The 21,574-nt window shown below is 36.3% G+C and overlaps 1 protein-coding gene and 1 pseudogene across 1 annotated transcript; both read right to left on the bottom strand.

The window, feature by feature from the left end:
- Window positions 1-8,985: 8,985 nt before the first annotated feature.
- Window positions 8,986-10,338, bottom strand: LOC143572656 (aspartic proteinase nepenthesin-1-like). The gene has a single exon (XM_077057747.1). The coding sequence runs from the start codon at window positions 10,335-10,337 to the stop codon at window positions 9,129-9,131; it is 1,209 nt and encodes a 402-aa protein (XP_076913862.1). The 5' UTR covers window position 10,338; the 3' UTR covers window positions 8,986-9,128.
- An 8,739-nt stretch (window positions 10,339-19,077) lies between these two features.
- LOC143572655 (aspartic proteinase nepenthesin-1-like) lies at window positions 19,078-21,198 on the bottom strand (annotated as a pseudogene).
- Window positions 21,199-21,574: the final 376 nt, after the last annotated feature.

Genomic DNA, 21,574 nt, shown 5'->3' with positions numbered 1-21,574 from the left:
TAATTATTAAACTTCCTTACGGTTATTTAATTAATTATGAAAGAGTACCTTTATAGTGAAATCCTACCTTACAGCGCGGAAATCAAATGTAATTTAATAAACTTAATTGACTCGCTAGACAATATTAATTAATCAAACCTAGACGCACTCCTTACGAAGAACTAAATCTAGCAATCTTAATCAACAAAGATCTAACAATAACCAATCACCTTACATCTTTCTAGGTTAACATCACATTTTTATTTGTTTAACTAATAATATTATTCCTATAGTATTACAAATCAACCGCAAACTAGTAAAAAACACACGGTATATGACCTAACAAAATCCTATTATATGACAGATAATCACCAAGGATAATATGGAATAAAAAATTCATCAATCAAAACCAAGCACACATATGCATCAATCAATAAAATCAAACAGTTTACTGATTCATAAAACCATAATGAAAAGCAAAATCCAACTTTAACATAGGTTCATCATAAGCCTAGGCAGTCTATAATGTTTAGCCTGGCATATTAAAATCAAACAAAAACATAATAAAAGAAATCATGGTGAAAATAAGAGAAACGAAATATTAAAGGCGATAAAACCTATAGTCTTCGATCTTGAACGTAAAGCTCTTCACCGGGTGATTCCTTGCCTTCAAAACCGCCAAATAACTCCGATATAAGCTCCAAGAAACTCCAAATTTGTCTGGTGGCTAAAGAGTATTTTCAGGTTAAGGGTGTATTTATAGTGAATTAGGCCCAAAACCTAGCAAAAATCGGAAACTTTTTGGAAAAATAAGCTAACCGCGTCGCGCGACCAAGTTTTGGATTTCTGTCCGCGCGTGAAGGCGTGCTCCAATGGGGGGCGGTCTGACAAGCTGGTCCGACCGGTTCTCCTTCCAGTTCATTTCTTGATGCGTTCCGGCTTCTCGTTTAATCTTATTTTGACTCGTTTTTCTCCCTTTTCAACTACGATCAACTTCCAGAACCTACAAAACACAAATATGTTAGTAGTATACAAATCTTAACAAAAAAATTAACAAAAACTAATAATATATTATATAAAATATACAAGGGAAATATATATATATATATATATATATATATATGTAACATCCCAAAATTTCGAATAATAATATTTTATATATTATTTCCAGTTTTAGACAAGTTACTTGGGCCGTTATAAAATAATAAAATAATGGTAAATAGGGAAAGATAAGTAGGCTAATTAGATGGACTAAATCATGGACTAAAAAGGAAAGATGGGCCTTAGGTCCATGGGCTTAAGAGAGTATAAATACCCCCCTTAAACCCTAAACCTTTCCATTTCCATCCATCTTATTCTCTCTACACCATAAAACACACACTTAAGCCAAATACACCTCCCATAGCCGCCGGCCACCGTCCAAACCTTAAACCGATCATAGAAACGTTAGACCTTTGATCATACAAGCAAGATAACAAGTCCAAGACCACGTATCAAGCTAGCCGTGAACTTACAAACGTCTAAAGGTATGTTCTTGATCTTAAAGGTTACGTTTTTATGAACGAATAATCATGAAACTCAAACCTAGAGTAGATCGGGTCTAGATAAATTATAAAGTTACAAACTTGATGATTAGAATGGACTTAACAAACTTATAGTTATGAACGGTTCATCAAGAAAACCCTAGATTTAGCTTAATGGACGTTTTTATGCTTAAAGGTTCAAGCTTTACGCTAGAAATGGGTTAGATCTTGGCAATGGGGTAATAACGAACGTTAAACGGTTAAGGAGGTTGGGATTTAGGCGATTTAAAAGTGTAATCATGGACCGTAAACCGTTATTTGAGCCTAAAATGGATTTTGAAAATAGGAAATCTGAGCTGAAAGCATCAGACAAGGGGTTCTCGGACCTGAACCTCCATATGGGTTCTCGGTCAACATGTTCTCGGCCGAATATGAGATTTCGGTCAACACGAGATCTCGGTCAAACCTGAGTTCTCGGTCAGACCATAGTTCTCGGTCAGGATGAGTTTTCGGTCAGACCGTAGTTCTCGGTCAGGATGAGTTTTCGGTCAGACCGTAGTTCTCGGTCAGGATGGGTTCTCGGCCACACAGTTCTCTGTTGGGCCTTGGGCCTGAGTCCAGTTGGGCCTGATTTAACTAAGTCCACAAATGTTAAGCTCATATCTAATATAAAGCAAACTGGCCATTATCTTAGGCTTAGCAAATAAGCCCAACTTAGGAAATAATTCAAAATGTTAATGGAAAATGTGTTAAGATAGTTAATGAAAATAAAATTTTTAAAATGAAACATTTAAAATGAAGATTTGATTTGATTCAATAATTGAACTTCAACTTAACCCCAGCCAGGGGCTCTGCCCCTTGGACCCTTATAGGGCCTGCCGCCCCTAGAACCCCGCTGCCAGGGGCGCTGCCCCCGGACCCCCGTTCGTTGTGGGTTATATAAAGATAGAAATACGATATGAGTAGTAGTAGTTAATTGTTACATGTAAATATTATACAGTTAGCCGTGCACAGCTCAAGAAGGGAATAACGATTAACGGAGAGCGTAACAGGATTCAGGTGAGTTTCTAGTCCCACTTCCTTGTTATGTTTTCGGGACTGTGTGCATACTCGATGTGATTTGTTAATACGCGTATCCTAAGTGATAAGTGTATGCCCTATGTGATATATGTGAACGATATGAATGATCGCTTGACGGCACGTGAACGATCTTCGGATATTGCGCGTACTGTCATGTTATAATTATGACTATGAATGTTATGTAAAATGTATGAATGATATGTATGTATGTTAAGGATGAATGTAAGAGATAGAAAAGTAGAAAAGGGACCAGACCCTAATAATATCTGTGATGGTAGGGACCAGACCCTATTAATATATGTGATGGTAGGGACCAGACCCTAATAATATCTGTGATGGTAGGGACCAGACCCTAATAATATTTGTGATGTTGGGGACCAGACCCTATATAATATCTGTGATGTTAGGGAACAGACCCTTATAATATCTGTGAGGCTATAGGGCGGAAGGCTCTCTAAATAGGATGGATATTTATGTATGAAAAGTAAGTATGAATAATGTACACCCCTTCGGGCATGTGTGCAAGTATGTGAACCGATTGTGTGTTGTATGATTACCTAGAACTCACTCAACGTAGCTGACTTTTAGTATGCACGCAGGTGAGTAGAATGAGACAGCTGGCTTGAGCGGGGACACATGGCGGAAGAATAAAGAAGCTGGCATCTGAAGTTTTATTGTTAATATTTAAACTAAAAGACATGTTTTAAGTTATGTTTTAAGGAAAAGTTATGGATGTTTGTAATGACTGCTGATGTTTTATGTTATTCCGCGAAAATTTTAATTAACTCTGATATTTGGAACCGTGTTTATGAGTAAATCCAACGTCCAATGTAGGGCACCGGTAACGGGGCCATACAATATATATATATATATATATATATATATATATATATATAGCATTATATTAGTCGGTCAAAAATTAATTGTTTTGTGTTTTGTTACATGTCTTTTCCAAACTAGTTATTTTATTAGTTTAATATTAGTAATTTAAAACCCCCTTTTAATAATTATTGTAAGGCTAATATTTGTGACTTACGATATCAAATTACGAAACCCGTTATATATTTTATGGTCAAGATAATAATTAAAGCCGACGAGAAAACCAAACACGAAACGAGAGCTTCGGGATGCCCATTTAACTTCAATGGGATAAGGCTTCTAGAATGTTTAGCTTTTACTATATATTGAAGTCTTATGTAATATGTATGTGTGTGTTTGTAAGGTGTAAATAATTCACCCAAGGGTAGCTCACCTTGGGTGGGTCAGTTCTTTATTAATATTATCCAATATTTTAACCGACACAAGATCGTTCATATCTTATCTTTATGTTTATTATTTAAGTTCGGTCGTTTGATTTACCGCACCCGTCTCGACAATATGTATCAAGTGCAAAATCCGTTCGAGTGGTCGTTTTGGGTACCTACAATTGGTATCAGAGCGGGTAGAATCTTATGATTCAACTTTTCTCTTGATATTCGGGTTCTATTTCCGCTATTACCCAAACCGAGACGTTAAAACCCGTTAAAGTATAAAAATAAAGTTTCTAGATCTAGAACTAAAGTTGGAAATAAAATGGGAAATAAGCGTGTTTGAAGCATTCTCCTTATAGATCCGGATGTTGGGGATCTACAAGTCCTTATCTAGGTATTTCGGGAACCGTTCTGCCATAGGCCGAAAATCCGGCGACCCTACTGCTCTTCCAGGCGACAATTTCGAAATTGAAGATGTAATATCAAACTCCAATACACGGGTGTCGGTTATTTCGGATCGTAGCGACTGTTGGATGAATATGTGACCGATGGGTTTGCGATAACTGCTGGCGAAGGTAGATGGTGTATGTCTGGGTTTCAAGTTAACAAAAAAAACGTTAAAAATGAATTGAATCGAACTCGAATCGATTCTAATCAAATCTTGTTTTTTTTTCAGCCAATGTTTTTCCAGCCAAAAGTGATAAATTAATAATGAAGGCGGCGGTAATGGCCAGTGGATGGTGGCCATGGTGTTGATGGAAGCCGGCAGCAGTAGCCGGAACTTGTTTTTTTGGTGTGGATTGTTTTTCCGGCGAAGGAGCTGGACACTGGTGATTTGTGACGGTGGTTCTCTAGTGAACCAACATGGCAGTGGGTAATGGGTAATGTTGGTGGATGACTGCAGCTATCAGAGATCACGCTGGAGGTGGTTGGAGAGAGGCTGATCGGAGTATGAGTTTTCCGGCAACCGAATTTCCGACGAAGATCATTTTGGATAAAAACTCTATGTTGGTGGCTGAGTTTAAGGATACTAGGGTTTGATTAAGTCCTGGATATTTTTATGTTGGTCTAGGCATCAAAGTTTTATTTGGGCTTGATCAAGTTTGGGCCATAAATTAAACATCCAAATCATGGGATGATTTATTTGGGCTTATGAACTAGTACTTGGGCGTTAGGCATGTGTTTTCATATTTCGATTGTGAATACGATATATAAGGACCGCTACTCCAAAGAGTATTACACCCTTGATCGTGAAATATCGATTGCTTGTTGAACCGTGTGAATTGTGTGAAAGTAGGATACTCCAAATTCGGGAGTCAAAAAGTTTTATAAAACATTCTTGGTGGAAAAAATGTGAATGAAAGATCCCACTGAATTGAATTGGGTCCAGGAATCTAAGAAATAGTGAGAATTCTTAATCTCTCTCAATTCTAAAATCCAGGACTTGAGTTCGTGTCATGTCATTAAATTCCTCCTGATTTATTAGAACTAAAAGAATTCCATTTAAGCATATCATTGCTTTAGTTGAAAGATTCCATTTGAATTGGAATCTGGTCATTCACTATGACCCACTAAGCATCCATGACTGAATGGTTAAAGCACCCAACTAATAATTGGTGAATTCGTAGGTTCAATTCCTACTGGATTCACGCCAATGGGACCCTCCAATAAGTCTATTGGAATTAGCTCTGTATCAATGAAATCTCATCATCCATACATAACGAATTGATGTGGTATATTCATATCATACTATATAAACAGTAATAATTAGTAGTCTTATTGAGACGGAGATAAATTTGGGCCAAGAAATAATTATTTTTCGTGTTGAACAAATTGAAGAAAGTCAAAATTTACTCGGGTTTTCGTCATTGTTGAACTGTGTTTAAAGAATTTTATTTCTATATTCTTTACAAGGCACTTAAAAGGGAAATAATAAACTTTGTCGTTTGATCGTTGTCCCTAATAGTTCTTCTGAACCTATACTGCTTGAATATCCGTGATGGATAAAGAAGCAATAACTCCTTCATGAATGTATTAGGTGGATCATACCTTTACGGGGTGATTGAAGAGGCTTCGGCTTTACCGGGTTGATTCGTGAAGATGCGAGACACGATTCAACGATGTGTTTGATATCATAATTCAAGGGGGGTGATTGTAAGGCCATAAAATGTGACTTGCGATATCAAAATTACGAAACCCGTTATATGTTAATGGTCAAGTAAATAATTAAAGCAAACGAAAACCAGACACGAAACGAGAGCTTCGGGATGCGCGTTTAGCTTCAACGAGATTAGGCTTCTAGAATGCTAGTATTTGCCTATATATGACTTTATTTGTCGTTTGTATGTGTGTTTTCATGGTGTAATGTCGGTTCGTTTAATATTATCAATCTTTTAACCGAATACGGAGTCGTTCACTATACTTATTATCTTTATATTTTTGTTCGATCGTTTGATTTACCACACCCGTCTCAAAATATGTATCAAGTGCAAAATCCGTTCGAGTGGTCGTTTTGGGACCTACAAAAATAAATAGCCGTGTCAGTTTGCCGAGTCTAATTAATTAATTTACGTAATTTAAAGAGTCTCGCGTGAGTTCGATATCTTGACTTGCTTAGATTTACTAGAGTTGATCTGTTCACTTGCTTGTCAGTAATTTAGTCGGGTTTTAAAGAATTTAGAGTATTACTTAGTGTCTAGTTTAGCGTAATTTAGTTAATAATTATTTGACTACTTTTAGCGCATCAATGAGAATAATTTTTTGCCAATTGTTTTTATGTTTTTATGTATAACTTACAAATTTGAGGGCCAATTATAAACAAGTGATATGAAAGAGGGTTGAATGTAATAGATCCCAAACTTAATTTAAAAACCCCATACCCCTTTAGCCTACCTAACCCCTTTCTTCATCTTTCTTAAAGACATCTTTCTTCATAACAAACGGATGGAGATCAACTGATCAAGCCCCATGCTTCGTTAGATTTTTCTTAATCCGGTTCGATTTTGGTCCAATTTTGGTTTAAAATGAGGTGAGAACCAGTTCCCCTTGACCGATTTGGTCTAATTTTGATCAGTTTTGATTCAATATTGACCATGAAGGTCCGATTTTGACCACCACGGTGGTGCAAGAAAAGGATGGATATGGTGGTTGTGGTGGTTGTCTATTGTTCTTTACCAAAATGTGAGCTATCCGGAAACCACCGCCCAAAACGCTGGGAGGGGCAATGTTCCCCGGCGTTTTGGCTTCAAACCGCAACCCACAACGTTGCACTACGCTCGGTCTAAGAACCTGATCATTACAAACTAACCATTAACCATAAAATGAAACACGCATAGATACGATACTCGTTTATTCCAATATCCTATAATCACTTTGTTCACGGGAAACATAAAGGCGATATATACACAATAGTACCCCACAATCGTAATTGGCCCGTATCACAAAATAACACATGAAATTATTGATGAACAAGAGATTTAAACAAAACTTTGTTCGACACTTTTTATTAATCCCAAAAAGGGAATATCCCATACAATAGTAACCAAGTTTGTTATTGTTCTAGTGCCCTGCTTGCGGTGCACGCATATAATGTATATATGTGTGAACCCTCGGGTGGGAAAAAGTAAAATTGCACTAATTTTGACGTTATTTTACTAATTTTGTGAAAATAACGTTAAAAGTGATGGAAGGTTAATCAGGCATCATGTGGTGGCGTTGATAGCCGAAAGACAATGATACATGCACCAATCAGCCGGCGTCCCGATGATTGAGTGCTATGTGCCTTATGTAATATGTCCAAGGCTTGATGCAAAATTACTATCGAGCCGGGGGTCTCACCGGAAGCAGCCTCTCTATCCCCATGGGGTAGAGGTAAGGCTGTCTACATCTTACCCTCCTCAGACCCTACCATAGCTTTGCTATTGGTGGAATATACTGAGTACGATGATGATGATGATGATGATGATGATGATTTGTTATTGTTCTAATTAAATCACTCATTCTTTTTATTGTCTCAATTAGATCATTTAAGTTTAGTTTAATGTTCTAATCATATATTTTTTATCTATTCAATAGGTTACGTGCTGACATGTCAATTTTTATATTTTAAATATTTTTTATTAATGATGTGGATTGATATTTGAATTTTAAAATTAGTATGTACTCAAATGTTCGACAGGCTTTTTTTTTTCCTAATTTATTTTTTCATTAAATTATTATATACATATATAAAATCACCATCATTCCCCCTTAATCAGTCAATTGTTCATAGCCCACCACCTAACCTCCGATCATCTTCTCCGGTGACACCTGTAACTTCCGACGACAATAAACTTTTCCGATTTGTATCACAAAACCCAAAGCTTCCCTCAGATCATTCTTGCCGGCAACTAAATCCTCCTCTCCAACGACGCGTACGGCGTACCGATCGGAGTTCGATCCAATTGCAATCACAATCTTTCTAGCCCCACCGCTCTTATACTCTCTCTATGTACACGTAATATTGTAGTCTATAAAGAACACCACCGTGCCCCGACCACCGTCGTAAGCCACCACCTTGGTGCCATTTTTTTGAGAAATTATTTAAAAAAATCATGTTTATAAAGAACAAATTAGGGTTTTGAAAGAGATTTTGAGTTACAGTGCCGGAACCCTAGATCCCGAAAACGGATATTCTCCCACATAAATCAGGTACACGAATCCAGATCTTGATGGGTTATAAAAGCACGGACTTTTACAAAACCCGAGAATAAAAAAAGTGGCCAGAGTTTCTGGATGGGGTGGCCGGAGTTGTCGGAAGGGGTGGCCGGAGTTGGTGTAGAAGATGACCGGACTTAAAGACTCGTGAAACAAAATATACCTTTTATTATTTTAATTATAAAATCCTAATGATTTTTAGACATCAACAATTTAGCATTTAACATAAAAGAAAATGGTAAACAAAAATGACATGTAAGCAGTTTACCTGTTAAACAGGTAAATTATCTAATATTAGAACATTATTAGTGACTTGATTGGAACAAATAAAAGAATGAGTGACTTAATTAAAACAAAGTTGAAACTTTGTTACTATTCTTCAGAATTGTCCCATCAAAAAAAGCTTGCATACTCTCATACAAAAAAATCGACCATATAAATAGGCATTTTTTCACTTAACCCTAACCGATCGCCTCAAGAGGTAATAAACTATTAAAATAAACTTACCAAAAATTAAAACAAAAACAATACTAAAAAAACTTTCACTTTGGCCCTCCAACTTTCCTTTACACGTTTTAAGGATTAAACTTTCAATAGTTGCTCACAATATATTGCAGGTTGTAGGCCTATAAAATGACAGCCTACTTTTGTCAAGATCATAAATCACCATCATGTTCTGTTGTTGCATGTTTCCAAAAATGGACACTTCATTGGCTATGAAGGCCAAACACGCTATGCCTTTATTCTTTTCGTATAGGTAATTCTCTTTAGGCAGCTCCCAATCTGCTCCATCAAAATGAAAAACCAATTTGGGGTAAAAGACATTGTCTGGAGAGCGGAAACAGTATTTGAGTTCATCGTAATATGTCTCATTACTCTTTTCAAGCTTTGTTTGCTTAATAAACTCGTTACTGATCATATTAATAATACTTTGTTTTAAGTATGTGAAGGTGGAACCTGAGTCGATGATCATCCCTCCAGGAGATCCGTTACTAGTAGGGAAATCAGATTTTATGACCGGAAGCTTGGTTGTGCCTACCGAGATACCTTCAAGAGATATGTAGTAATTTGACTCATCCATGACTAAACGCGTAGTATGGACATTACCATTTTGAATACTTACTTTAGACCCTGTAAGCAAAACGCTACTTGCTTTTGGGTCAAACCTAGAGCCAAGACAATAAGAGAACACGCGTTTTTCTAAGTATGAAACCAACGACAGTTTACCTGGCCCCATTCCTATGATTCCATCGAACGACATGGAAATTGATTTCCCACAACCAAAAATAACATTATTAATCTTCTTGTTCCCAATGATTAAGGTTTCCACGCCCAAAGTTATGTTTACCGACTGCTTACCATCATCGTATTTCTGTGTGCAATCTGGATCTAGCCCAACTTCGGCGCAACTTTTGCTAACATTAGAGAAAGATGTGGACTTACTTGTGTCAAACGAACCTGAACCACTGGATTTGCATTTTGTCCATATGAGGTTGCTTCCAGTGTCCATGATGGCCGAAATTGTAACTGGTGGAGTTCCGATGGCTAGACTCATAGTGTACACGTCTTTGTTACATTTTACTTTAGTGTTTATAAGTGAAGCTGAGGGATCATCTTTCAATGGGTTTGTAGAAGCATATTTGGGCCAGGTTTTCCCGGAATTACGAAGAGTTAGTGAGGCTTGAAAGCCGGTAATTTGTTTTGTTTCGGTTGGGATTTGAACAGAAGATGTGGGCTCGGTTGCTAAAAGAAAGTTAAATAGGATTAAGGAAAGGATGTGAGAAGCAAGAAAACTATTGGAATAAGCCATGAGTGAGTGGACAGTTTGGTGTGATTATTGAATATGCATGCATGTACTTTTATAGTGTATCTAGTTAAAGCATGCATGTTGGTCGTCGGAGTGCAATGTGGGCATGCACTCTGGCCTGTTTACTTTAGGTCGTTGAAGGTGCTAGTGATGTTGAGTGTTGACTAGTACTAGTCCATGTGTCTACGGTGGGCAGTTGTCTTGAACAAGTCAGTCTTTGCCCGTGTGTTGTACGATGAAGCCTAAATGGCTCAAAATAAAATCCCCATTCTAGAAGGTGTTATCTTTTGAAGTTTTCAATATAATGTTAACTTCTATACTGTTGAATTTTACAGTTCAAATTCATTTTAAAAAAATATGCTATATTGTAATTTTAACCCCCCCCCCCCCCTTTCCCCGTTTGTTCCCTGAAATAGAATAACTATTATTATTGTTGTTGTTGTTGTTGTTAATCCCACTCATAATAAGGTTATTAATAGTGTTTGATCAGGAGAGCAGAATGTAGATAAATCATATATGTTCTACAAGATAAAGTAGTTTCTAACGGGACCTCCCAACTCCGAAACCCTATCCTGATGAAATAACTGTTGCGTACATATAGTGCTATAAAAAGGAAAATCGAGAGTTGTAAAAATATAATATTAGTTAGCTAACAAAACTATATGTTTATGGCCTTTACATGTTCCCTATACATTTCCGTGGAATACACCAGTAATTAGTCCACATATTTCTAGCAAGAATTCAAGAGTAAGTTATTAAAGAAAATATTTGAAGAAACACTGGTTTCATTCTGAGAGGGTTAACCTAATATCTTAATCGAGGGATTTGGAGCAAACAGATCTTTATGAGCTAATATCGATCTAGCCTGCAAAAACCAAACCCCATGAGATGGTTACGAGAAAAGGAATGTGGGTCTTCTTGTAGCCACCATCCGATGTGTCAAACAGTATGAGTAATTGAGAGCAAAGTATTCATTGAGAGAATGATATCCTTTAACCATTTGTAGGAGTCATATATATATATATATATATCGAGAGAGGATCAGGATCATGAGAGAATCTTTTTGAAATTGAAAACTATGAGAACCATTTTGGACCACAAAAAACCCAAAAATAAAAAAAATCATAAAACATAAAAAAACGCAAAATTGAAAAAAGTAAAAAAACCAAAATTCTTATTTTATCATCCCGGTTTCATAAAAAAAACTCGGTTTAGCTAAATTATATACACATATGTATAATATATACATATATGTACATTTACATGTTTTTTTGTACACATGTGTATAATTTAAGATAAATGATAGTGTACATATGTGTATATTACGTAATTAAGGATTATATAAAATTATACATATGTGTATAATACGACGTTTTTTTATTTTTTTTATTTTTTTAATGAAACCGGAATGAAATATAAGAATTTTAGTTTTTTCACTTTTCTAAAATTGTTATTATTTTTTGTTTTATGATTTTTTTAAATATTTTTTTAAAAGTGTTTTTAGTGGTCCAAAATGGTTCTCAAAGTTCTCAATTTGCAAAAGGTTCTCTTAGGATCCTTACCCTATATATATATATATATAGGTATTGAATCATTACAAAAGTTTTTTTACAGCGAGAAGTGCAAGAAATGAATGTATAACTCCATTAATCCCTAATTTCACTCTCTTTCTTATGTGTAGGTGCATATGTATGTGTGTAGGAACGTATGTTTGTATATGTGTACGTATGTTTGTATATGTGTATGTATGTTTGTATGTGTGTAGGTACATAGGTTTAAATGTGGCTCGGTACATTTATATGTTTGTAGGTATGTTTGAATGTGCAATGAAGACATAAATACAACCAACCTACATATATGTATGTAAAATCATATGAAAGGGAGTGAAATTAGGGATTAATGAAGTTATACCTTCACTTCTCACACTTATCGCTGTAATATCACTTCTCGCAAGATGGGGATGGATGGTTTGTTCCAGGAACATATGTTTCAGCTTGTGAATGTCTGGTTAACTTTCAGCTTGTGCTCAACCAATCTTCACCGGGACTCCCACCAAGGAACATATGTTTTCGGAAATAGTGGGCCCATTGTGATGGTTTGTTCCAGGAACTCAGTGTTTAGGACCCACTTCTCAGGCTATGTTATGGTACAAAATTTCGACACCTTAGGGGTTTTTATCCTTCCGCCACTAAGCAATCTTTGTTACAGTAAATCAGGGTTATGATGGTCGGCATAGACACTCTCATTGCCCTGTGTACAGTGGGAGGATTCGCGTTAAAATCACCTATGGCTTCTCTTCCAAGGATGATGCCATGTTTAAATTTTACTGGAATAACTAAGAACTCAACTTCTTGTCCTTGAATGCTTTTCGTCTCTAAGAGTGACAACGAAAGAAATCCTGCTCCCTAGCGGGTATGTGACTTCGTTTGAGAACCCTAATACTAGGGCTGGCATATCGTGTATACCCATACACGAAAAGACACGAACATGAAATTTGTATACCTGTACACGACACGAAAACTTATCGTGTACATGTATCCTAAATACGAACTTGTTACTACTTGGTATACACGATAAAACACGGTAAGAGCTGTTTAGAAACACATATTTGACAACCTTTTTAGTGAAACAAAAGCCGGAGAGGGAATGTTCGTGAGTGGTGAGTGGTGACGGCTGAGAAACAAAGAGTGAGAATGTTTTAGAAATTTAGGGTTTAGATAACTTATAATTATATATGTGTATTTAATTCTAAAAATCTAATTAGGTACTTAATAGGTAAATTTCGTGTCTACCTGTTTAGTACACGAAACCTGTTAAGGTCTTACCTGTTACATGTTAAAGTCGTGTAGGTGTGTGTCGTGTATTCGTGTCTCGTGTATAAATTGTCAGCCCTACCTAATACTGACACATTAACCGGTTGCAAGCGGGCTTTATCTTTGTTTGTCATCTGATCAAAACATTGCTGGTACAAAATGTTTGACATGTGTTGCCTTGATCGATAAAGATATACTTGCTTTTGTAATGGCCCATTAAAGCTATGATGATCAGCGAGATCTTTAAGCTGGGTCCACCTCGTATTCATAGAAAAATGACAGGTCCTTCTTTCCATGTTTGAACACCTGAGCTTCGCCTTTTTAATGCTCGGCATCTTCCGCCCTGGATCATATGAGTGTTGAGGTTCTTAATTTGTTTCTTTGGAGGTCTGTCTTCACGATTAGACCTTGGTTTCGGACGCGCTTTCTTGCTACCATGACCAAGTGATCCAATTTTCCCAACTTGACTACCTCTTCAATTTCATAATGCAGGCTGGTGTAGCTGTTAGTATTATGTCCAATGTCTTCGTGGAACTTGTAGTATTTAGAATTGTCAAACTGTATCCTGTTAGACATCGTCTTGGGCTTATTGAACTCAATATTTTCAGTTGCCAAACCCGAAACATAATTTTCTTTTATTATTCGATGTGATCCATCTAGTCATAAATATAACCAACCATATGCTATATATTTCGTAACTAATAGTTTTTCCTAAAGTTGTTTAATGATATTATTCGTTACTAGTATATATAAATAAAATTTATAACACTCATGATTTTTCTTTATTCAAATGTCACAAATAACATTATTTATACATAACCAAAGTATATATATGTTTTAATTTAATTATGTCACCTATTTTTTTTTCTTCTGGCCCAATTGCATTTAGTTTTGCTACTCTTATGCCTTTTGACTAGCCTTGACTAATAAATACGGTCAAGCCTTGTAATTGACAAATTCAAGGTTATAAAATGGCCACACCCTTTTATAAACTCTTTGCCACAATAAAGTTTACTCTCAATTGCTCTCTAGCTTCTCCAATTTGGTGTATTTGTTTTAGTGACACCAAAAGTCAAACTGTTCAAGAGTCGAGTCTTCTTCTTTTATTCTAGTTCATTCCTCGGGTAACTTTTATATATGTTTTATATACAAAGTCATGAGCATTATCATGTTGTCAAACCAATTGACAAAGGTGGTAATAAATCATTCTTGCATTCAGATTGTTAAAGTTCGGTTATGTTCAAAGTCTTGATTTTCTAAATCAAATTAATTAAAATCTAATTCTTAAACTTTTTGTCATTATTTTCATGTCGTAAAATTGTTAAACAAAAACCCGACTCAACCCTGGTTTGTGTCCGACAAAAAAAAAAAGAACTTCTCGCTTAATCCCTTCTTTTGTTAATAAAATCGGTACATTATTCTAAAACAAACCAAACTCGATATTATTGACTAATAAATATAATAACCAAATCTTTTTTGTAAACCTAAAACATAATGTTTTAAAACCAAAATAACCAGCTTCTTTATCATCATAACCCCTTTTTCGATGCTTTATAAATATTTGGGGTGTAGCACGTTACCATGTTCCTTTCGTTATTTCATGATCTTGTTTACAAACTGATTCGTCACTATGTCATACATGTTAATCCAATTTCTTTTATATTGTTTATGATAAATAGATGTGAATAATGTGCAACATGTTTATCATTTTATGGTTGGTACATTAAACATCGAAGTGGGAGGGTCTGATGGGATGTATCTGTGCTACATATTCTTCAACTTCAGTTGAAATGACTGGTGGTGTCATTGTTATTCGCCTAGGTTGGGGCGTTATATTTGGTTGCTTTCAATTTACTTTATGATTGGATATATATTACATTGTGACTTGTGAATCGACAACCATTTTTGTGTTATCTTTATATCAAACCAATAAAATTTCACCAACATACGTGTTGACAAAATATTTTGTTTTTACGTGCTACAAGTTGATTGATGAAGTGCTAACGAACGAAGATAACTAGATTGGACCTTTAGGATTATTTAAATAATCCTATATAGTTTCGACATATTTTTATTTGATTCAAACCAATATGTATTTGCTTCATTACGAAATAAAATAACAAAAATTTATTTCACTTTAATAGTGTTACGATCTTATGAGCTATTTGTAAGTACCACCCATGCATATTCCGCCCAAAGTCGGGGTGTTACAAGTAGATTCTTCTATTCCCACGGGTGAGCATGCTCAAGGTTTTTTGATTGGACGAGACAGCTGGCGTACAGAGGCGTCTGTCACCTAAGGGTACAACGATGGCATCCCTTGATCGGTTTATCCTGGTCCTTTTGGAATACATGGACTATGATTGGATTAGATTTTATCCGACGTATGTTGTTTTTTTCTCATGTGGGCTGTAGGTGACATGTCTTTCACCCACGAGGGTTGTTTGCAATTCGTCCATAATTGCGGGTGACTGTTAGTCGGTTTGCGGGTGTCATCTGCCATCTGCGGATGGCTTTCATTTTCTTGCGGTATAACCCTACCTCTTCAATATTTGATAAGGATTAACCCATGGGAAAGAGCGGGGGCGATCTCAATCTTTCTCATTCTCTATTGAAAGTCCGATTTCGGTTTTATGCTACGTTTTTACGATAAATATCACGTTTTGTTAAAAATTTTGCTTGGGAACTTCAAAGACGCACATTTCGAAGTATATGGAATCACAAAGTAAATATCCTTTGTGATTGGAAGAAACAGTTGGCATACGGAGGCGGCTGTCACCTGAGGGTACAACGCTGGAATCCCCTGATTGGTTTATCCTGGTTCTTTTGGAATCATGGACTGTGATTGGCTTAGATGCTATTCTACGTATGTTGTTTGTTTCTCATGTGGGTTGTGGGTGACATGTCTTTCACCCACGAGGGGTGTCCGCAAGTCGTCCATAATTTAGTAAGGGTCTCTCTGTGGGTGACTGCTAGTCGGTTTGCAGGTGTTATCTTCCATCCGCGGATGGCTTTCATTTTCTTGTGGTATAACCCTACCTCTTCAATATTTGATAAGGATTAACCAATGGAAAGAGCTAGGGCGATCTCAATCATTCTCATTCTCTATTGAAAGTCCGATTTCGGTTTTAAGCTACGTTTTTACGATAAATATCACGTTTTGTTAATAGTTTTGCTTGGAACTTTATAGACGCACATTTCGAAGTATATGGAATCACAAATTCAATATCCTTATGTGTTTACAAGAAAGAACAAAGGCCATTACTACTTGGTCTTGAATTTTTAGTGAAAATCTAGTAAGTACTCGCACTTAATGTGTGTGTGTTGCAAGTACATGCATGGATTCTATACACATGTATGAGTATACGCAATGTTATTTCACACAGGTATGTTTGTTCCCACACTTACGACTTGCGTATAAACGGAGTATACGCGTGTGTTAGTAAGCGCGCTGGTATGGCAAGAGTTTTATACTTACTCTATATATTTTCTAATGTAACTATTTATTATTCTATATATGTATGTAACTGTTTAGAAAAGAGAAAAGGTTCACCATTAGTGTAGGTGTAGGTGTAGGTGTAGGTGTAGGGTACGTTAAACCTGGTACGACCTTTTATTTATTACGTAATGTATTATGTTTATTACATTATTATTATTGTCTGCTAACTAGCCCCATTGGGCTGGGGATTTATGGAGGTAACCCCAAACCGGGCATGGCCAATAAAGGTTAGAGTTTCGTGATGGTAACTATGGAGTTCCTATATAAGGAGCCTTCATCATTCATTTGAAGGACCTTCTTGAACCCTTGGCTTCCAACATATTTTTGTGTCTGTAAACAAGAGGAAACTCTTAACAGTCACCTCCACTCCCCTACTTTCTATGGCAGATCTCGAGCAACCGGGCCGAAGACAAAGGTGTCGGTTCGTTCATTTCGAAGACCGGGGAACATCGACTTGGATTCGACCCGAATCCATTTCATGTTTCTTCAATTTGTATTTTTAATTACTAAGATAAAGATATAAATAGAGAAGAAGACATGAGGGAGATTATTTCAAATACAAAGAAAACTAATTTTAAGAAAGTGATGCTTAAAGTAAAATTAAATAGATAGAGATGAAGAAAGAGACACAAGTGTTCTAACAACCTTACATCATCCAATGGTTATTTTGCATGACTGTGAGTAAATGAGCATTTGTATATATTGTTTTCTTAAAAGTATTTATGATCGTTTATTTATTACGTAATGTATTATGTTTATTACAATATTATTATTGTCTACTAACTAGGCCCATTGGGCTGGAGATTTATGGAGGTAACCCTAAACCGGGCATGACCCAATAAAGGTTAGAGTTTCATGATGGTAACTATGGAGTTCCTATATAAGGAGCCTTCATCATTCATTTGAAGGACCTTCTTGAACCCTTGGCTTCCAACATATTTTTGTGTCTGTAAACAAGAGGAAACTCTTAACAGTCACCTCCACTCCCCTACTTTCTATGGCAGATCTCGAGCAACCGGGCCGAAGACGAAGGTGTCGGTTCGTTCATTTCGAAGACCGGGGAACATCGACTTGGATTCGACCCGAATCCATTTCATGTTTCTTCAATTAGTATTTTTAATTACTAAGATAAACATATAAATAGGGAAGAAGACATGAGATTCTTTCAAATACAAAGAAAACTAATTTTGAAAAAGTGATGCTTATAGTAAAATTAAATAGATAGAGAGAAAGAAAGTGACACAAGTGTTCTAACAACCTTACATCATCCAATGGTTATTTTGCATGACTGAGTAAATGAGCATTTGTATATATTGTTTTCTTAAAATTATTGTTAAACTTACTTATACATATTTTATATAAGATAAAAGTCAAAATTTATGGCTTCTTAAAATTATTATTAAATCACTTATACATATTTTATAAAATATTAAAGTCATAATTAATGGCTTCTAAAACATGTATAACTTTCTAAACATGTGGTATATATTTATTAACTTTCTAAACATGTAGTATAACTTTATAGTGTATGAGAAGTGTGATACAATAAAAATCCCATCTACAATTTATGTTGACTCTGTGCATGCTTCTAACTCAAATTTTTTTGTATGTGTAAAACTTTTAGATTTTAACAAAAGTTAGAGCTTCTAGCATATCAATTGTACACGACATGACATGCACTCCTATGTATCTTGTCTTTTGTGCATTCCACACTTGTTTTGCGGTCTTGAACTTTGAAACTTGAAGCATAAAATCTTCCGGTAATGAATAAAATAGATAAGCAACAGTCTTATCTTTCTTTGCATTGGGTCGGGTGTTGGCAACGGGTTCAATTGTTTCCCACAATACGTTTGCTCCAAGAATGATCTTGATCCAGATTGACCAAACCGTATAGTTTGTAGAATTTGATATTGGGCATTTGAAATTTGATAAAGATCCTCCTTGTTTCTAAATAATCAGTTTTTTTTGTTTCTGAACCAGCTTTGAAAGAGTTTGATAAAAGGTTTTGGTTCTAAAATAAAATTGAATCAGTTTTTATGCTCATATGATTTTGCCTTTACAACCCTTTATCGATTCAATTTGATTCGTATCACACGATCTCAATATCCTTCCATAAACCTTGATTTTATTTATTTTGTAGATGCCCTAATACCAATTGTAGAGAGGTGTGAATCAGTATATTCCAAGAACAAAGATGGAGAATCGTCTATGATTGATAGACATTAAAATAGGTTTTTACACATATTTATAGTAACTTGAACTAACTGACAGGTTTTTACGGATGTGCTTTACGACGTCTTTAAGCGGGTCGGGATCTCGGCAAAAAAGGAAGCCCCGGTGAACTTCTTGACCGACCCTTTAGATGGGAGATCAACCTTACGACCCGCTGACATTCTTGTTTTTGGATGGGAAAGGAGGTAAGCACGCGTGCGTTGATTTGACAGGTGTGTCCCCCTTCGTTGGGCTACGGGACCAAGGGTAAAGTAGCTAAGCACGAGAAAGCTTGCCTTGAGAATCAGCACATGTTCGTAGCGTTTGCTTTTGACACCTTTGGCGCTCTCGGCCTTGACGCGGTTCAGTTCCTTAAGCGGGTTCAGCAGATGGTCAGCAGTAACTCCGCTCATGCTAAGGGGAACGTTGTGTTTAGTAGGGTAGGGTTTGCTATTCAGAAGGGGGGTAGCGGCGCAGCTTGTTGCCCGTCTATCTGCCGTTAGTCTGTAATTGTCTCTGTTTTAAAATGTCTTTAAACGTTAAAAAAAATAATTAGGTTAAAGTTAATAGTACAAGTTTATATAACTAAAGTTATGTTATAATCAATAATGCTAATACAGATTATAATTCCAACATGCTAAAGCCCATTTATAAACTTTCCAACCAACTTAAAGCTGCGGCCGCAATCCCTTACACACAAATCCATTGTTTAATTTTTTCTGAAGATAAAATTACAATTAAAATTGATAGAGCTTACAAGATGCTAGAAATAATAGTATATTCATGTGAACCCTAACTTAAGTAGTAATTAAAACATTTAAAATACAATACAAATTTATTCTAGACCGACATTGAAATGTAAAATCACTTCGCTCAATACTTATTGCAGTTTGCACGCTTAAATGAGAGACTCTCTGTGTCAAGATTGTAAATCACCATCATGTTCTGTTGCATCATGTTTCCAAAAATAGACACATTACTATCTTCTTTCTCATTGTTGGATATCAAGGCCAAACATGCCACGTTTTTACCTTTCTCTCTGTAGATGTAATTCTCTGGTAGCAACTCCCAATCAGCACCCTCAAAATGAAAAACCATTTTGGGGACATTGACATTATTGCCTGGAAACTTGAAACAGTGTTCAAGACCCTTGTATGGCTTATAATCATCACTCTTTTCAAGCTTTGTTTGATTCAAGAACTCATTGCTAATCATATTAACAATATTTTCATCCAAGTATGTGAAGGTCGTACCCGAGTCAATGATCATCCCTCCATCTCCATTACTGTTCATAGCGAAATCAGAATGCGTGACCGGAAGTTTGGTTTCGCCTATCGAGATGCCTTCAAGAGATATGTAGTAATATTGCTTGTCATTTGCTTTGAGCAAAGGCGTAGTTTCGGTGTTGATGTTTTCATTTCTTGCTTTAAACCCTGTTAACAAAACACTGCTAGTTTTTGTGTCAAACCTAGAACCTAGACAATACGAGAACACGCTTTGGTTTAACTGCGAAACCAACGAACAAATCCCCGCGCCCCATTCCTACAATTCCGTTGTACGATATCTCATGAGGTGTCCCACATCCAAATGTTACATTCTTAAACACCTCTTTCCCAATTTTTAAGGTCTCTTGTCCCAAAGTTACCTTTACCGAACTACCATTGGCGTAATTCTGTGTACAACCGACACCAAGTCCAAACTCGAAGCAAGTTTTATCAGGCTTAGAGAAAGATGTGGACTTACTAGTGTCAAACGAGCTACCTGAGCCACCGGTCTTGCATTTTGTCCAAATGAGGTCACTTCCGGTATCCATCATGGCCGGAAATGGCACAGGTGGGGTCCCTATGAATAGGGTCATAGTGTACACGTCTTTGAAAGCTTTCATAGGAGATGTTATAACTGAATCTGAGGGGTCATTATTCAAGTTTAGAGAAGTGTATTTGGGCGAAGTTTGACCGGTATGAACACGGGTTAGAGTGGCTCGAAAGCCGGTTTGTTCTCTAACGGTTCGGGTTCGAGTAGAAGATGCTAAAAGTAAGTGAAATAGGATTAAGGAAAGGGTGTGAAAGATGGATGAAGCCATGAGTGAGAGTTGAGATGGTGTGTGTTATGATTTATGAACATGCTATGCATGCACTTATATATGATATATTCTGGCCTTTGGAGTGCAAAGTGGGCATGCTCAAGTCCTGTACGTTTACTTCAGGTCTTCGGGCGTTATATGTGCGCATGTAGATAATTTAGTGATGCTGACCAGTGTTGACTTGGGGTCCATTTGAGTCTACGGTTGGCAGTTGTCTTGAACAAGTCCTTGCACGTGTGTGTTACGGTGAAGACTAAAAGGCTAAACATTCTAGACATTGAGATGAAATCCTTCTTTTAGAAAGAGTTATCTTTTTAACTTCTCTAATATAGTCGTAAATGTTATACTCATTAAAAGGGTTTTTATAAATTAAATCAAGTTAAAGTATGACTATACACAAGCACGATTTAGGCTATCTGTAATGAAGGGGCTACAAATTGGGGCGTTTTGCATCATGTGTCGCCCAGTCTGCAAAGGATGGGTTTTTGTTGATGGGTGTAATGATTTAGGAGCTACAAATAGTAATATAATATATATATATATATCACACATGTATATAATAATAATATAAACACACAAAACACACAGAGATGCTGGGAGACAACTTCCACCCGCCCCTTTTCGCCCAAATATC

The sequence above is a fragment of the Bidens hawaiensis genome, unplaced genomic scaffold (assembly GCF_021521415.1).
Source record: "Bidens hawaiensis isolate Kalapana, Puna unplaced genomic scaffold, B.hawaiensis_p1.1 tig00025984_1, whole genome shotgun sequence".
Classification (NCBI taxonomy): Eukaryota; Viridiplantae; Streptophyta; class Magnoliopsida; order Asterales; family Asteraceae; genus Bidens; species Bidens hawaiensis.
Note: the sequence above shows the minus strand (reverse complement) of the source record. Positions and strands in the feature narration are given on the sequence as shown.